The 19307-nt window shown below is 42.9% G+C and overlaps 1 protein-coding gene across 1 annotated transcript in view; it reads left to right on the top strand.

The window, feature by feature from the left end:
• msh3 (mutS homolog 3 (E. coli)) overlaps positions 1–19307 on the top strand; it is a 348510-nt gene that overhangs the window by 32925 nt on the left and 296278 nt on the right. Inside the window, exon 8 of the mRNA XM_070885637.1 lies at positions 6733–6899. Coding sequence (XP_070741738.1) covers positions 6733–6899 — 167 coding nt within the window. The remainder of the gene's footprint in view (positions 1–6732; positions 6900–19307) is intronic.

Below are 19307 nucleotides of genomic sequence, written 5' to 3'. Positions count from 1 at the left end.
TGTAAGCAGTGCTATAAAATGTTTTTAAAATCCCAAAGTTGCTCCAAATCTCTAAACTAAATGTGTGTATTTCTTCCCACCAAAACTCAATTAGACCCCTTGGGGTGGATATTAACCCCCAATGACACACGAGAGAAGGTCGGGGGGGGAGGGGTGTCTGTCCCGCTCCTGAGAGGCGACCTCCTTAACCCCTGCAAACCCGTGATGTTTGCCTCCCTCCCTCCTTGCTGCCGTGGTCTGAATCCTTCCACCATGCCCCGATCTTTGCCCCTCATCCTCCCTGTCCCGACACTTCAGATTGCCTTTTAATGGCTGGCTATCCTGCCTTACTATCTTCGTAAATATCGGGGCCCATATGTTGTATATATGCCAACCTGTCAATCTGGTCAGCTGATGGGCGGGAAACGGAATTAAACAAATGATAATGAAGTTCTGCTGTTCAATTTGGCAGGACCTTCGCGTTCCTGGGATTTCCATGTTTCCCTCCCACAAACACGCTTCCCTACTCCCTCCCGCCCTCCCTGTAAATATCGGGGCCCGTATGTTGTAATTCACCAACCCCACCCAAAATTCAAACAAATCAATCCTGCTGACCTCAAGGTGGTGTCATAGCTACACTTTCAATGTAATTCCACTTGTAGTGAAGCTGAATTTTATTTTAAGTCTTTGTGGGTTCAAGCTCCCTACTTGGGCTCGTGCTAGGCTGCCACATGAATGGAGTACTATTTTGTCAGGAGTGGTGTCTTTGGGATGAAACGTTAAACCTGACCGACTGAAGGTGAACATTAAACATCCCATGGCACGTTTCTGGTGCCTTAGTCAATGTTCCCCCTCTCAACTAGTATCACCAAAAAATGATTAACTGGTCATTCGTCTAATTACAGTTTGTGCAGCCTTACTTAACGGTTACTCCAGGAATAGTAAGTGAGCGAATGTAAAGTGGTTTAACACTTTTTTCCAGAGAGGTGATGCCAGATGCTATGTAAACACCATTTTTTAATGGCTAAAATTAAAAATATTAAAAAAAAATTATTACTGATAATTTACTCTTATCTAATATCACTTTAGAACTCTTGTAGATGAACTGATTTAATTTTTCAATTTCAGTGGAGCTGATATTATCCTCCTCTTTCCTCCCCGCCACCCCCCCCCCCCCCCCCCATAATGGAAATTAGTGGATAATAGAGTACCCAGGGTTTGGTACAACAATATCCTAGGCCCAGGGATGAAATAGAAAAATGGTCTTATTCAACTAGTAAAGATGATGAACAAATATCACATTTTAGTGGACTGTGCAGTAGGGGGATCTTTTGTGCAACTCCTTGCCCTGCTGAAATTCTGCTGGATATTGGGAGTGCGCACACTATTGCTTGCACTCATTCTCTGAGCAGTTGACTAGTGAAGTGTTTGATGATTTTCTGTTTCAGTGAGTAGCCCACTCGCCTCTGAGTCAGAAGGTTGTGGGTTCAAGTCCCACTCCATGAACCTGAGCACACACAAAATAATCTAGGCTGACACTCCAGTGCAGTGCTGAGGGAGTGCTGCAGTGTCTGAGGCGGTGTCTTTTGGATGAGACGTTAAACTGCTCTGTCTGCTCTCTCCAGTGGACATAAAAGATCCCATGGCACGACTCGAAGAAGAGCAAAGGAGTCCAGTGTCCTGGCCAATATTTATTCCTCAATCAGCATAACAAAAAAACAGATTATCTGGTTATTATCACATTGCTGTCTGTGGGAGTTTGCTGTGTGCAAATTGGCTGCCACGCTTCCCACATTACAACAGTGACTACACTCCAAGTACATCAGTGAAGCGCTGTGAGACGTCCGGTGGCAGTGAAAGGCGCTATATAAATCCAAGTCTTTCTTTATTACTGCATCCAGGGCCTCGAAGATTCTGCGGTATTCCCAGATCAGTTTCTCCAGCAAGCGATCTGCATTTGATTTATCCAGGATTTAGTGACACCTCAATTTGATAATTTTTGAAATACTGTATAAAACAGACACAAAACTCATGCTTTTATTCAGGAAAAAAAATGGTGCATTTTGAGTTTTTTGTTAAAAGCGATTTATTCTTGACTTTTGCTTGCACTGCTTAGCTGTTTCAAGTAATAGCGGCCCTGTAAATGCGTGGCTGTCTCTCCTAATTCTCTGTCTAGCCAAGTGGGAAAAGTAGGATATCTGTAAACAATACTGATGCTCTGGTTCTGAATAGTGACACGTGATCTCCAGTGAATTCCAGTTTGTTAATCAACCCGCCACCCTGCATGTCACATTGTCCACATTTACCAGACTCGCTAGTTAAAGAGCTAAAGAGCTGCAATCATTGGGTTGCATAATCCCTGTAGATTTCACTCCTTGTACACTACACATGCAGCTGAAATGTACAGTGCAAAATGCTTTGGAGATTAAGTTGCAACACATCAATAAAAATTAGAAGATTGGTTTCACTTGCCACAGTTCAGAATCCGAACACCAGGTGTTGATTCCAATATAGTTAAGGGGAAAACTGATTGGAGAAGGAAAACAAGGAAAAAATAGCAGGAAGAAATTCTGTGGTCGGCGGTAAATATCATGGCAATTTCCATGGCTGCAGAATTGTGGACCCCTTGTGGCCTATATTATAACCTATCAAGCCTATTGTTGGGGGTCCGTTCAGGTGTGGTTTTGAGACATTTGTGCATTACAGGCTATACCTGCCTCCCAGGTCTGTAAACAGACCATACTAATGCTTTTATTCAGATGTGAATGAGAGGTAAACTTAATTGATTTTAGATGGAAGCGTATCTGCGCACCAGTCCAAAGTGGATTTGAGCTCTGGTTGAGCGTCCCTGTGGTCCAGTATCTTGGCTACAAAACTACATTTTGGAAGAAAAAAAAAGGCCATCTGGAATTCTAGAAACTTTAGTCCTTATGTTACACAGATAGGGGATGGGTGACCAACAGGAAGAGCAGTGCAAGGAAGGTAGTGCAGAGGTCCCCTGCAGTCATACCCCTGCAAAACAGATACACCGTTTTGGGTACTGTTGAGGGGGATGACTCACCAGGGGAGGGCAACAGCAGCCAAGTCCATGGCACTGTGGGTGGCTCTGCTGCACAGGAGGGCAGGAAAAAGAGTGGGAGAGCTATAGTGGTAGGGGATTCGATTGTAAGGGGAATAGATAGACGTTCCTGCGGCCGCAATCGAGACTCCAGGATGATATGTTGCCTCCCTGGTGCAAGGGTCAAGGATGTCTCTGAGCAATTGCAGGACATTTTGGAGGGGGAGGGTGAACAGCCAGTTGTCGTGGTGCATATAGTTACCAATGATATAGGTAAAAAAATGGGATGAGGTCCTACAAGCTGAATTTAGGGAGCTAGAAGTTAAATTAAAAAGTAGGACCTCAACGATAGTAATCTCAGGATTGCTACCAGTGCCATGTACTAGTCAGAGTAGGAAACGCAGGATAGCTCAGATGAATACGTGGCTTGAGGAGTGATGCAGAAGGGAGGGATTCAAATTCCTGGGACATTGGAACCGGTTCTGGGGGAGGTGCGACCAGTACAAACCGGACGGTCTGCACCTGGGCAGGACCGGAACCAATGTCCTAGGGGGGGAGTGTTTGCCAGTGCTGTTGGGGAGGGGTTAAACTAATATGGCAGGGGGATGGGAGCCTATGCAGGGAGACAGAGGGAAGTAGAATGGGGGCAGAAGCAAAAGATAGAAAGAAGAAAAGTATAAGTGTAGGGCAGAGAAACCCGAGGCAAAAATCAAAAAGGGCCACATTACAGCAATGTGTGTTTAAAAAGACAAGCCTGAAGGTTCTGTGCCTTAATGTGAGGAGTATTCGTAATAAGGTGGACGAATTAACTGCACAGGCAGCAATTAATGAATATGATATAATTGGCATCACGGAGACATGGCTCCACGGTGACCAAGGCTGGGTACTCAACATCCAGGGTTATTCAACATTCAGGAAGGTTAGACAGAAAGAAAAAGGAAGTGGGGTAGTGTTGCTGGTTAAAGATGAAATTAACGCAATAGTAAGGAAGGACATTAGCCTGGATGATGTGGAATCTGTGGGTGGAGCTGCGGAATACCAAAGGCCAGAAAACGCTAGTGGAAGTTGTGTACAGACCACCAAACAGTAGTAGTGAGGTTGGGGATAGCATCAAACAAGAAATTAGGGATGCGTGCAATCAAGCTACAGCAGTTATCATGGGCGACTTTAATCAACATATAGATTGGGCTAACCAAACTGGTAGCAATACGGTGGAGGAGGATTTCCTGGAGCGTATTAGGGATGGTTTTCTAGACCAATATTTCGAGGAACCAACTAGATGGCTGGCCATCCTAGACTGGGTGATGTGTAATGAGAAGGGACTAATTAGCAATTTTGTTGTGCGAGGCCCCTTGGGGAAGAGTGACCATAATATGGTAGAATTCTTAATTAAGATGGAGAGTGATGCAGTTAATTCAGAGACTAGGGTCCTGAACTTGAGGAAAGGTAACTTCGATGGTATGAGGCGTGAATTGGCTAGAATAGACTGGCGAGTGATAGTTAAAGGGTTGACGGTGGATAGGCAATAGCAAACATTTAAAAATCATATGGATGAACTTCAACAATTGTACATCCCTGTCTGGAGTAAAGATAAAACAGGGAAGGTGGCTCAACTGTGGCTAACAAGGGAAATTAAGGATAGTGTTAAATCCAAGGAAGAGTCATATAAATTGGCCAGAAAAAGCAGCAAACCTGAGGACTGGGAGAAATTTAGAATTCAGCAGAGGAGGATAAAGGGTTTAATTAGGAGGGGGAAAATAGAGTATGAGAGGAAGCTTGCCGGGAACATAAAAACTGGCTGCAAACGCTTCAATAGATATGTGAAGAGAAAAAGATGAGTGAAGACAGACGTAGGTCCCTTGCAGTCAGATTCAGCTGAATTTGTAATGGGGAACAAAAAAATGGCAGACCAGTTGAACAAATACTTTGGTTCTGTCTTCACGAAGGAAGACACAAATAACCTTCTGGAAATATCGGGGACCGAGGGTCGAGTGAGAAGGAAGAACTGAAGGACATACTTATTAAGTGGGAAATTGTGTTGGGGAAATTGATGGGATTGAAGGCCGATAAATCCCCGGGGCCTGATAGTCTGCATCCCAGAGTACTTAAGGAAGTGTCCCTAGAAATAGTGGATGCATTGGTGATCATTTTCCAACAGTCTATCGACTCTGAATCAGTTCCTATGGTCTGGAGGGTAGCTAATGTAACACCACTTTTTAAATAAGGAGGGAGAGAGAAAACGGGTAATTATAGACTGGTTAGCCTGACATCAATAGTGGGGAAAAAGTTGGAATCAATTATTAAAGATGAAACAGCAGCGCATTTGGAAAGCAGTGACAGGATCAGTCCAAGTCAGCATGGATTTATGAAAGGGAAATCCTGCTTGACAAATCTTCTGGAATTTTTTGAGGATGTAACTAGTAGAGTGGACAAGGGAGAACCAGTGGATGTGGTACATTTGGACTTTCAAAAGGCTTTTGACAAGGTCCCACATAAGAGATTGGTGTGCAAAATCAAAGCACATGGTATTGGGGATAACGTACTGGCGTGGATAGAGAATTGGTTGGCAGACAGGAAGTAGCGAGTCGGTATAAACGGGTCCTTTTCGGAATGGGAGCCAGTGACTAGTGGAGTGCCGCAGGGCTCAGTGCTGGAACCCCAGCTCTTTACAATATACATTAATGATTTGGATGAAGCAATTGATTGTAATATCTCCAAGTTTGCAGATGACACTAAGCTGGGTGGCGGTGTGAGCTGTGAGGAGGACGCTAAGAGGCTGCAGGGTGATTTGGACAGGTTAGGTGAGTGGGCAAATGCATGGCAGATGCAGTACAATGTGGATAAATGTGAGATTAACCACTTTGGTGGCAAAAACACGAAGGCAGAATATTATCTGAATGGCGGCAGATTAGGAAAAGGGGAGGTGCAACGAGACCTGGGTGTCATGGTACATCAGTCATTGAAAGTTGGCATGCAGGTACAGCAGGCAATGAAGAAGGCAAATGGTATGTTGGCCTTCATAGCTAGGGGATTTGAGTATAGGAGCAGGGAGGTCTTGCTGAAGTTGTATAGGGCCTTGGTGAGGCCTCACCTGGAATATTGTGTTCAGTTTTGTTCTCTTAATCTGAGGAAGGACATTCTTGCTATTGAGGGAGTGCAGTGAAGGTTCACCAAACTGATTCCCGGAATGGCAGGACTGACGTATGAGAGACTGGATCAACTGAGCCTGTATTCGCTGGAGTTTAGAAGTATGAGAGGGAATCTCATAGAAACATATAAAATTCTGACGGGACTGGACCGGTTAGATGTAGGAAGAATGTTTCCGATGTTGGGGAAGTCCATGACCAGGGGACATAATCTAAGGATAAGGGGTAAGCCATTTAGGATTGAGATGAGGAGAAACTTCTTCACTCAGAGAGTTGTGAACCTGTGGAATTCTCTACCGCAGAAAGTTGTTGATGCCAGTTCATTGGATATATTTAAGAGGGAGTTGTATATGGCCCTTATGGCTAAAGGAATCAAGGGGTATGGAGAGAAAGCAGGAAAGGGGTACTGAGGTGACTGATCAGCCATGATCTTATTGAATGGTGGTGCAGGCTCGAAGGGCTGAATGTCCTACTCCTGCACCTATTTTCTGTGTTTCTATGTTTGTATGTAGAATTTCCTTAATTTTGACTTTAACCAATGTTTCGCAGGCAGTCCAACCCAACACCGGTGATGTGGTGTTTGATTGTTTTCACGATTGTAAATCCAGGTCGGAGCTGGAGAGCCGGATCCTCTGCCTACAACCAGTGGAAATTCTGCTCCCGGCGGAGTTGTCGGAGAACACGGAAAAGTTTCTGGCGAGCATCACCGCTTCGAGGTACATCTGACGTGTGAGCAGTTTGACTTTTATGAAAGGGCACCAGGCATGTCAATGAGTCGAATTTTTTTTCTAGATGATGTTTGAAAATTGCCAGCCTGTGCACTGAGTCAAACTCATTTTATATGGTGGCCTTGATTCTGACATCCTGGTACTTGGTGTGGGCCACATTCAGCAAAAATTTGGAAACTGGGGTAAAAATTGGTATGTGCTTTGCCTGTTTTTTGTCTCAAATATTTAGGCGCGTATTGCTGCATCTAATCTGCCGTGTTGGCATGACTTCCGCCATGTTGGTCCTCATTGTTTTTAAGCATCCCTGGCAGCTGCCTGCATCAGCATTGGATCATATTATATATCCAAAGAGGGTCGCGCGCCTGTTCCTGCACACTGTGTGGATAAACTAGATGGAGCATGCACCAAGTAAGCTTTGACTAGTTTTTCCAGTTCTACTGCAGCCTAAACAGCGGTTCTTAAAGGGATCGCTGGAGGCCACTGAAGAAACGGTGGGGAAAATGCCTTTTTCCTGGATCCACAGCACTACTGCAGACCGCTGCCAGCCCGTACTCGCCCCTCCTGCATTTTCCTCCACCCAACTCTCAAGACTTACCGGCGATGCAGCAAGGAGGTGAGGCAGGGCCCAATTTTGGATGAGCCTCTGGCTCCGGCTTCTGGTGCACATCAGAACATAAGAAATAGGAACAGGAGCAGGCCATTTGACCCCTCGAGCCTACTCCGCCATTCAATAAGATCATGGCTGATCTGATCATGAACTCAGCTCCGTTTCCCTGCCTGCTCCCCATAACCCTTTGCTCCCTTATCGCTCAAAAATCTGTATCGGGCAGTTTTTTTTAAACATCAGAAGTACTGGCGCACAGCTGTTTGTCTTTAACAATATAAAGCAACCAGCCAGAACTTTCACTAAATGCTTCCTGTGTTCTTGCCCACCTCAAGATCTTTCATAAAATTGGGCCACTTTTGTGAAAATATTGCAACGGCTCAGGTCTGAACTTTCACATTATAACTCCGCCATCTACCGTTGTCTTTCTGGAAGATGTTTATCTCTGGCTACCGCCCCTTTTTATGCAAGCTGTCCATATGTCTTGGATTTGCTTTTTCTCATTCTATTTTTTTTAAAACAAACTCTTTAAAAAAAAATATATATATATATTTCATCACAAGCACAGCTCCACACCGTGATCTGGTATGTGAAACCAGTATGAGCAGATTGCTAAATGGAAAAACATCAGGAAACCTGATCAAGATGTGGCTTCATGTGGATACTTCCAATGCTGTTGCTAGGAAACTAGAGTTGTTTATGTGAATCATCTTTATGAATGGATGATATTTTGACTATTTAAACATTGCATATGCCATATGTATGAATCCTTGTATATGTGACACTAGAAAATTACCTCACCTATTCATTTTTTTAAAAAGGGACCAGGGTGAGGTATTTTCACTCATTGCTAATTTGACCCAAATTCCCCACCCTCCTGTTGATTATTGAGAAGGCTGTGCATTTTGGTCTGTTATCTGGTCTTTGCCAAGTCTACTGATGATCCACCAGGCGAACATCTGTGTGTTGCATCCTGTATTGCTGGGCTGTCTCTGCAGGGTTAGTCTTGTGGTTAGAACATGCACATGGAGTAAGCAACCTATGGGCGATAGAGACTACTAAACCAAGACGTTGCCAATGTGGTTCGTCAGTGTCCAGTTATTTAGCTGCTTCTTTATGAATCCCATTGCTTGTGATCATTTTTTTAATGTGGAGCAAGCAGGTAACTAATAGAACAGAAATACCATTCTAGTTATACTGCAGTGAGTTCTGCAACAGGGTTAAATTATTAGATAATTTCAGTTTAAATAATTTGTAAATTTTGGATTGCAGACAGATTGACAACAGAACACAAATTGCCAATAGCTTTTCTATTTTAATCTTTAATAGAATTATTCTTATTGCCACGTACTACTATTAAAAGGGTTGTGAAGGTTGCCCTTCGGATACAACATTTGGTTTGTTAAGTTAAATTTATTTGGTTGGTTCCACTATGCTAATTTAACAGCCCAATCTTTTGGTGAGGTTTTGTGTTTATGGTTATTGGCTCAGGAGTGGAACAAGTTTCAGTTTTTGATCCTAGTGTCAGTAGCAAGTGCTCCCAGGTCAGGTCTAACACTATTTCATGTTTGAGAGGAGTCACCCTCTGAAGGCGTCCTAAAGTTGGTCCCAGCTCTGAAGGTCCCGCTAAGGACTACAAAATCTGCATCTCCTTCCTTCCTTCTCCTCAGCTCTTCCAGCCCTTTAAGACCCTTTACCGTTCGCTCCGCTGTCCGTGATGCAGTGTTACCTCATTCCACTCTTTGGCCCTGGTGACTGCCTAAGGATGAGGGAAACATGTCCTTTATGGCCTCGTCTCAGGAAAATGGGTTGGTGTCATGTTATGGTGGTGCCAGAGTGGTGGGAAGAAATCCTTCAGTGCTGCTACTCTGCATAAATGAGGAAAATGCAAAACGATAACTGCAATCCTGGTCTAGAGAGCTGAAGGCCAATGGTCTAGAGCCTCTTTAATACTTTTCTTCTTGGATTTTGTCCAGTTTATTTCCGAAAACTACCAACTTCGGGAAGAGCATGTAAAGATACCATTATTTGAATCTTTACACACATTGCATTGGAAGAAATTCAAAGAGGGACGAGGATGATTCTAGACCTGGGTCTCTAACGATTGAGTGACTCTGAGCTAACTTGTTTGCATTGAAGAAAAGATTGAGGGGATACTCAATTTGGGCCTTTAAATAGTGAGATATAGATGATACAAATTTTAAAAAGGGTTGTTTGATTTAGACGGAGAGATTTTTAACGAGAGGATGCTGATTTTAAACTCAAAAGGTCTTGAGTGAAACTTGAGATTAAAAGAAAAGTCTTCCCCCCCCCCCCCCCAGAATACTGGATATGTAAAATTACTCCCAATTTCACACCCTACTTGGATTTGGTGTCAATTAACTTCTTAATAATTATCCGGTAGCAAATAGAATTGGACAGTATGAACTGAGTTGGCCAAATAGTCCAAAAGTGGTTCCTTTGCTGCTGGAGACAGACAAAATTGTCCATGAAACATTGAAGGCACAGGGTTGTTTGCTGCCATGGATAAATCATTTGCAGTTTTGCTTGAACGCTTTAGGAGATCAGAGAGTATTTCTGCAGAATGATCCCCCAGAATGTTAAATGGGTGGTCCAGAGTACATGACTATAGAGGGTAGATTATTTATGTTGATGAGCCCAGAGTTGCTTTCTTCAGGATAAACTAATTGTACAAACAGGCAAAACTGAAATCACAATATGTGTCAGATTGGTTCAGTTGGTATCACTCTTGCCTCTGAAGAAAGTGGTTGTGGCTTTAAGACTCACTGTAGACTTGAATGGATAATGTAGGCTGAGACTTGAGTGCAGTACTGAGGGAGTGCTGGATTGTCAGGGGTGCCATCTTTTGGATGCAATATTAAATCTTGGCCCTGCCTACCTGCTCGGATCAACATAATCAGATCAACTATTTGAAGAAAAGCAAGGAAGTTCTTCTAGTATTCTTAGTAATATTTCTTTGTCAACCAATGCTACCAAAAAAAAATCTAGTCATTATTCCTTCATTTTTGTTTGTGGGGCCTTTCTGCGCATATGACTTTTGCATTTGCTGACATAACAATAATGGTTACACTTGACAAAGAAGGCATTGGTTGTAAAATGCTTTGTGATGTCCTATGGATATGATGAGGACCTATATAAACACAAGTTTGTTTTCTTTTTTTTTGTTCTCTTTCTTTTAGTGTATTACTAAACAACTGGAGTTAATAACAGTTGCTGGGGTTGAAATTGCCCCTTTCTATAAGGCCTGAAAGCAGCGGCCATGGGTTGGTGCGGAATGGCCGCAGAGGAGCCGCCATTTTGAAAATGGCTCTTCCTCAGATTTGGAGCGGTGTCCGGAACCGCACCGCCCGTTTTCCAGCTGCTTCGTGCCCTCGCCGACCACATACCGACCGGTGGGGACCCCTTCCTGAAATTGCCCCTCGGGAAATTGCTCCTTTCCCGGAATTGCCCCGCAGGAGCAGCGTCACTGTCGGGCGGTGCCACTGACAGCTTTTGCTGTCGGTACCCTTTCTGTGGCTGGGCAGCCTGGCTGCCCTTCAAGGGGAGGTGGCATTGCCGCGCGCCGTTATTTTTGTTTGTTGGCCGACTGCCATGTCGGGCCGACAATTATGGCCACTGATTCGGCCGGGCAGCCAAGCCTCTGGCCTGGCCGAAACCCTCACTGGTGGCCTAGTGTTAGCCACTAAAGTGGCTGCAGAGTTTGCAATGGCCCTCCCCTTTAACTGAAGGGGAGGGACGTTGTGACGCGGCAGTGTCGGTCACTCCACCTCGCCCCCACTTCCGCTCCGCTAGTGCCGACCACTCCGTCCCATCCCCACTTCCGCCCAGATGATGAGGCCACTTTTGCCCTGCTCCAAACCCCCCCCGCCCCCCCCCTGCCGAAGGACTGAATTTCTACGGAATGGCTGCCCCATGCATTGGAGCAGCCAGAACACTTCGAAAACGGTAGTTGCGTCCTGTTTTGGACAGTGGGTAATTTCGCCCCCGCTATTGTCTTTAATTTTAAGTGCTATTTGGTTCCTTGCATTTGTTGTCTTTTTTAGTTCTGAGAGTAGCCCAGGTTTCTGAGATTTTAAACCCTAATTGTTTTTCCCCCAATTGCTTAATAAAGCAAAATTAACGTAACATTTTTAAAAGTATCTCCAGCTGGTGATATTTTGAAAATATCAAGAATTTTGATTGAACAGGTTAAAAATGACTAAGGACCTGAACTAAATCTATGAAAATGTTTTTTTATTAGATCATAATTAAGACTCACTAAAGAAATTGCAGGAATGCTGAATGTGATTTTGTTAGCTGGGCATTGATTATGGAGGCATTTCGTTTGCTGAGAGAAATTTCACTTGCATAGAGCTTTATATGATGAAATTAATATAAATTTAATTTTGATATGGTTTTTATATTAACAGACCTACGAACGATGCAACCCATATTTACCATTTCCTGAATTCTGTATATTTAAAAAACAGAACAGCTTTAATATCTCTTGCTGCTAGGCAATGTAAAGGGAACTAATTACAGGACAACAAAAAAAACTTTTAGAAAGGTAACGTGTATTCAGTAATTTACAAGGTCATCTTCAACAAAGAGTGGATTTTCTCCCAATATAGTTTTGGATACTGCATTTGTTAAATTAAACATGATCAAAAGTCTATATTTACTATAAAAACCTCAAAAAAAAAAATGTAACTAGCACTAGTCAGAGTTACATTTTTATATGTCACGTGGACTCTTTCTGTTCTTTAGCTCTTGTCACCAAAATCTCTAGACCTATATACATCCTTCATTAAAGAAAAATAGCACTTCAACTATCTTCAAGTTAGTATGAAAGTAGCTGTGATATCAGAGTTAACGTCACATAAACATACATTTGGTCGAGACACACCATTCTAAATACCCCACTTACCATGGTACAGAATCCTAATCTGACACCTAAAATGACTGTATTTAGTGTGGTCAGCATTAAAATGATCATAGCTGTGGTACCAGTCCCAATCTTCACTGACATCGCATACCATTTTTAAAATTTGAATCACTGGTGCAAAATAAGTTTTTGTGCTTTGTCTGTAGTTTCTTATTTAAATGGACTGTCAATGCTAAAATGCCATGTCCTTCATTGGCAATGGAATTTATGGATGCTCTGATCCAAGCACAAAATTATGTTGGCAAACCAGTTTCCTGGTCATAGAATCTTACATCACAGAAGGAGGCCATTCGGTCCATTGTTCCTGAGCTGGCTCTTTGAAAGGGCTTTCCAATTAGTCCCACTTCATCACTCTCCACTCAGCACTGCAAATGTTTCGTGCAATGCCGACTTTATGGCACAAGTGCAAACCTTGACCCTAGGACTGAATTTAGCGCTGGGTCCTAAGCAAGGTTAACCTGGCGTACAAGCAGGCTGATAGAGGCGATGTCTGCACCTCTTAAAGGGACAGACACATTGTTCAGGTAAGTTTGAATTTTTGTTTTTGGGGGATTTTATTGAACTAGTGGCTTGCGGCAATAGGTGTGAAAAGTTTAAGTGTGTAGGGAGTGTTGCTGGACGCTTGCAAGGGCTCGGATGGTAAATGAAGGCTTTTGAGAAGACAGAACATGCTGCAAATACTCAGCAGGTCAGGCAACATCCGTGGAGAGAAAAACAGATTTCACATCTCTGGTCAAGATGTGGCCTGAGCAGCTGAGTATTTCTATCATTTTATGCTATCATTTCACATTGGCAGGAGGAAGACACTCAAGAGGAGGAATCAGATGTAAGGATGCATCCCAGACATCCCCTTTATGACTGGGATATCCGGGATGGAATAATCCGCCTGTGGTCCCAGTGAGCACAGCCCCAATTCTCCTTTCATCATTAGTCCCACACCTTATCTTCCATCTGTTACTGATCATTACAGCGTCCTCTTGGCTACGATGCTGAAATAAAAACCACCATGAAACAAACTTAAAAAAATTAGTTCCTAGGATGTGGGCGTCGCTGGTAAGGTCACCCTTTATTGCCCATCCCTAATTGCCCTTAAGAAGGTGGTGGTGAGCCATCATCTTGAACATCTGCAGTCTGCGGTTTATTATTCTTATTGTTTCCTGTAGCGGTTTGTTACAACTGAGTGGCTTCCTAGGCCGTTTCAGAGGGCAGTTAAGATTCTTACCACATTACTGTGGGTCTGGAGTCACATATAGGCCAGACCGGGTAACGACAGCAGATTTCCTTCCCTAAAGGACATTAGTGAACCAGATGGGTTAAGAACATTAGAACATAAGAAATAGGAGCAGGAGTAGGCCATTCGGCCCCTCGAGCCTGCACCGCCATTCAATAAGATCATGGCTGATCTACCTCAACTCCACTTGTACTATCCCCATATCTCTCGATTCCCTTCATATCTAAAAATGTATCGATCTCCATCTTGAATATACAACGACTGAGCCTCCATAGCCCTCTGGGGTAGGGATTTCCAAAGATTCACCACCCTTTGACTGAAGAAATTTCTCCTCATCTCAGTCCTAAATGTCTGGCCCCTTATTCTGAGACTGTGAACCCTGGTTTGAGACTCCCCAGCCAGAGAAAACATCCTCCCTGTATCTACCCTGTCAAAAAAAAAATGTGTATTACGACAATCATGGTCACCATTATTGGTACTAGCTTTTTATTCCAGATTTATTTAATTAACTGAATTTAAATTCCTCAGCTGCTGTGGTGGAATTTGAACTTGCATCTCAGGATTTAGTCCAGGCCTCTGAATTGCTAGTCCAGTAACATAACCACTATGCTACCATTCCTGATGGAATCTACCTATATGCGTCTATCCATCCAATGTGACATCAGTAAATCAACTCATGACCCTGATGCATTCTCTTAGAGACTGTCTTGTGTGTGCCTTTGTCTATCCTAGTGATGTCACGCAGTGCTACACAGCTGATGGAAGACTGCTGACTTTCACTGGGGGACACTTGCTGGAATGTCCTTGCTGGAATGTGTGAAATGAGGGAAGGCACAAGGATCGAATTGTGGAGATGGGAGAATGGGAAAGCATGAGGTGCATGCCCGAAGGAAGATAGCATATGAGGATACCAGCATCTTTTATACTTTCGGACCTGCCGCTGGCCAAGAATGGCCTGCGCTGTCTCCTCCAAGCGGTGAAGTGAGGCTATGAATGGGAGATGTGCCTTGTGATTGGTGCAGATTTTTGGTAGGTGAATGATTGGGTTGTACATTGAGGTGTGAGGCTAGTAGTGCAATTGGTAGGAGATGGCTTTTGCATTCACTGACCTTAAAGTCATGAAGCATCTTTGGACACTGGAGCCAGGTGGTGGGGGGGGGGGGGGGCGGTGGCACTGCTGGCAGTGCTGACCTTGGTGATGTACTCCCACATTGTTCTTGCTAGAGGGCCTCCTGGCCCCTGTGGGTAGAGGACCTGTCTTGCAATGTTGACCTCTTGCACAAAGCTGGAGTTGCATGCGAGACTCTGGGTGCCCCTACCCTGGCTTGCTGTGCCATTTGTGTTAGCGCTGAGGCATCTTTCCCATTTTTTTTTAATGTTAGGAAGGGAATTTGGATTTAAGAGCTGAATACTCACATTTGGGACTTTTTAATGTTAAATATTTTTTTTAAAAGGCAGATAGGGCTGAAAACTGCATTGTTCCACTTCATTTGAATTTGTATTGCTTCAGTGTGCATGGTCCCATTAATTCTCAGGCCTCTTCATTACCCACAATTGCTTGTGAGCTCCACAACCTCGATTCCAGATTGGGCACTGGAAGCTGCAGTGCCATACCTGAACAGGAACTTTGCCTCAGCTGCCTCCAGCAACGCCACCAGGATGGCATTGCATGGAAGGTTAAAGCTGTGCCAACAATCTCCATTCCCCCAGATCAATTTTGCTCTATGGCTAAAACTAATTTTTCCCTTTAAGAATTTACTGTGACTGCTGCTCAAATATCAAACTTTGGTGTAGTACTACTGAGGGGGATAATTTATTGACACTCTGCTTTGCAACTGCTGGCCAATAAATGTAAGAAAAGATGTGAAAATATAATGATCTGCATGCAAAACTAGTTCACCTGGTATCCACAGAAAGCCCTTCCCATACGTGGGCCAGGGTGCCCTAGGTTAAGTTACAGTGCAAGAGTTAATAGCACTTGGCTTTTAATTTTTTTCCTTCTTTAACATTCCGTCTGATCAATTTAAATTGCATCTGCCACCCATATCTCTCGTGACAAGTGGATCATTACAGCTTTAACTGGTTGCCATTTGCCTAGATATTGTCAACATCTGGGATAGCGGGATTTCGTAATTATAATTAACTGCAGCAACAGACTGTGGTTCCGCTTCATGAGGTGAGCATCATTCCTTCAATTTTATCACTATCAAAATCAGCTGCAACAATGATGTTATCCAGTTCAAATGCTGCTTTGCGACCTAATGGCCACGTCCTTGAATTGCTGGTTGCAAAACACATTTATGGCTATTTTGTACTGCACACTTATTCACATTTATTACACATTTATTCACAAAATCGGTACGGATGAGGAAGCCAAAATGATTTGACCCATCTTGGCTTAACCATCTAAACCCACAGTTCTCACTCTTCTCCTTCCCTCCCCCCCCCCCACCCCCCGCCCCACATTGTGATGTCAAATTGTTTCTTAAATGACGGTGAGTCTTTTGCCTTTATTGACCTACTGTAGAAGTATATTCCAAGTATTGTTCCTAATCAGCAGTACCAATTACATCATCCAGTTCACATTCTCAAACCATTTTTGTCTTCAGTCCTAAATTTTGATTTTTACTATTTTAAACCTATTTCCCCTCGTCTTACTGTCAATATTTACCTTGAAGCAGAGCTCTAGATTTACCTTCTATATTATTTAATATCTTAATAACGCCAAGGTCCCTTCTCTGTTTGTTTTCAACAGCCACAATTTCTCTGGTCTTTTGTCACAACTCAATTCTCCAATTAGGGATTGGCCTTATGGCTCTTCTTTGCAGTGCTGCCAGGGCTTGACCATCTCCCTTGCGTCGGGGTGATTGAACCTTGACCGTGCTCAAAGTGCGGTCTGACCAGAGTACTGCGTGATTTCAGAATGCCCTCCTTTGACTTGTAAGCCACTGATGAAACAATATGGTGCAGCATTATGTTTGCTTTGTTGCTGCTCCACAGTGATTGGACATGTTGAGGGTTGGCTCTAGAACCCCTAGATCTCTTTCAGTTTCTTCCTTAGCTAGTTCATGAGCGATCATAGAGTAGAAATTGTCACCCATTTTGTTGTCTTGTTTGCATCAACGTGGCTCAGTGGTAGAACTCTCATCTGCGTCAAGTCCCACTCCAGAGACTTGAGCACAAAATCTTGATTGACAATCCAGTGCAGTGTGGAGGCAGTGTTGCACTGTCTGTGGTGTCGTCTTTCAGATGAGACGTTAAACTGAGGCCTCGTTTGCCCTCTCAGGCAGACATTAAAGTTCCCATGGCGCTATTTTGAATAAGAGTAAGGGAGTTCTCGCCGGTGTCTTCGCCAATATTTATCCCTTAACCAACATCATTAAAACAGATTATCTGGTCATTATCACATTGCTGTTTGTGGGAGCTTGCTGTGCGCAAATTAGCTGTCACACTTCCTACTACAATATTGACTACACTTCAAAAATACTTCATTGGCTGTAAAGCACTAGGGGGGATCTCCTGAAGTCGTGAAAGGCGCTGTATAAATTCAAGTCCTTTTTCAGTACTTTTCACTTGTACTGAATATCATCTGTCACTGTTCCATCCATTTAGATTTTACCTAGTTTATGGGTTTGAAACCAACATGCCCATGGTCTCAATCACAATGCAACTAGTGACCAGCTACAATCCTGCCAACAGGCAAAAACTGATTTCCTAAGTGAAGAGAAAATCTGTGAGCTTGCTTGTCAAAATACAGGCTTATTTCTAACCTATTATCATTAAAAAAATTTTTATTGAGACATGACACCCCTAGTTTTTATTAGTCTATGGGGCTGGTATGGGAACATTTGTGTAGTAGATTTAACACATTTATGAGATGTTGTAAATATATTCTGTAAATTCAATTTGGATGGCATGCTCTTGCAAGGATACAAAACAATTTTTTGGAATTCATTGTCACTTGGATTATTGGTTTCAATCACAATTAGCAGTTCCTCGATTTTAAAATTCTCATCCTTGTTTTCAAATCCCTCCATGGCCTTGCACCTCCCTATCTCTGTAACCTCCTCCAACCCTACAACAATCCGAGCTTTCTGCTCTCTTCCAGTTCTGGCTTCATGCACATCCCTGAATTTCTTCCCTCCACCATTGCTGTCCATGCCTTCAGTTGCCTAGGCCTTCAGCTCTGGAATTCCCTCCCTCAGCCTCTCTGCCTCTCTACCTCTCTCTTTTCCTTTAAGACGCTCTTTAAAACCTACATCGTTCACCTGTCCTAATATCTCCTGATGTGGCTCAATGTCACATTTTGTTTGATAACGCTCCTGTGAAGTACCTTGAGATGTTTTATTATGTTAAAGGTGCTATATAAATGCAAGTTGTTGTTGCATTCCCCTCTTGACAGACCGTTACTTGTCGTATCTGTACAGATTAGACCATTTAAGAAGATGGTCTCCAGGAGCTAAACTTGTTTTCATTTGAGTAAAGAAGATTGAATGAGGCATGATCTGTGTCTTAAATGCCGAGAGGCATAAATAATATTGATGTAAACAGGCAATTTAACTTGGAGTGTAAATGAGAACTAGTGGGCATAAGCATAATATTATCAATCCTCAAGCAAGATTTCAGATCAGCATAAAGTCCACTTTTCCACCTTCCTTGTTCGCACCCCTTCACAGTACTAATATTCTTGTGTTGATTGACTCCTTGAAAAAAGAGAAGCTGGATTAATATCTGCTAATTGGATTGAAGGTTATAAAGCTAAATATAGACTGGGATGATCAAAAGTGTCATGGAATCTGGTGGCGTATGTGCTGCTAGAATCAGAAACTGTCCTTCATTGAAAACCGGGCAGCTGAGTCTATATGATGGATGGACAAGATGAATATTTTGCAATTTTGCTCAGCTTTTATTTAGAGGGGGGAATCTGGAGTAATTTTGAGAATGATTTCATGCCGGTTAAATAATTCATAATACAATCAATGGTAGAAATGAAGTTGATGGGCCAAATGTTTTCTTGGTCTTTCCTTTCTTATGAGATTGAAGATTGTTTAAACTTATGCTAAAAGTATGATTAAGAACCAGCACCATTTGTGGACATAGATATTAGACCTATTTAAGATTTAAAGGTTTATATATAGAAATATATAAAGAAACCATTGTGTAAAGTTGTGAAAATATCTCTCCAATATAGATTAATGTCTTTTTAACAGATCTCATAGTTTTTAAAGTTCAGGACAGGAAGAATGGATTGTCAGCTTGACTAGTGCAGTGTAGACTTCTAATCAGATGGCCACAGGCTGAAGTTGGTTGAATTATTTGGGATGCTAATATTATTTTGCAGAAGAAAAAATTATGAGCTTCTCGTTTTGTTTGAATGATCCTTTCTTTTGGCAGATCATAGAGAATGATTGGATAAGCACTAAACAAATAATCATCCTTTAGACAACCATGTAAACTGTTGAGAGCACTTTATCAATTAGTTCAACACGAAGGCATCGACTGAGCAGACACAGCCCTCCAGGCTAGAGTATCTAAAATAATCTGATTACACTGGCTGTCTGAGTTCGGAGCAGACTAGACTATATCTAAAGCTGTGCACGGGTAGAATTCTGCACT

Source organism: Pristiophorus japonicus, chromosome 1 (assembly GCF_044704955.1).
Source record: "Pristiophorus japonicus isolate sPriJap1 chromosome 1, sPriJap1.hap1, whole genome shotgun sequence".
In the NCBI taxonomy this organism is placed as follows: Eukaryota; Metazoa; Chordata; class Chondrichthyes; family Pristiophoridae; genus Pristiophorus; species Pristiophorus japonicus.
This window is presented reverse-complemented; position numbering and strand designations above follow the sequence as displayed.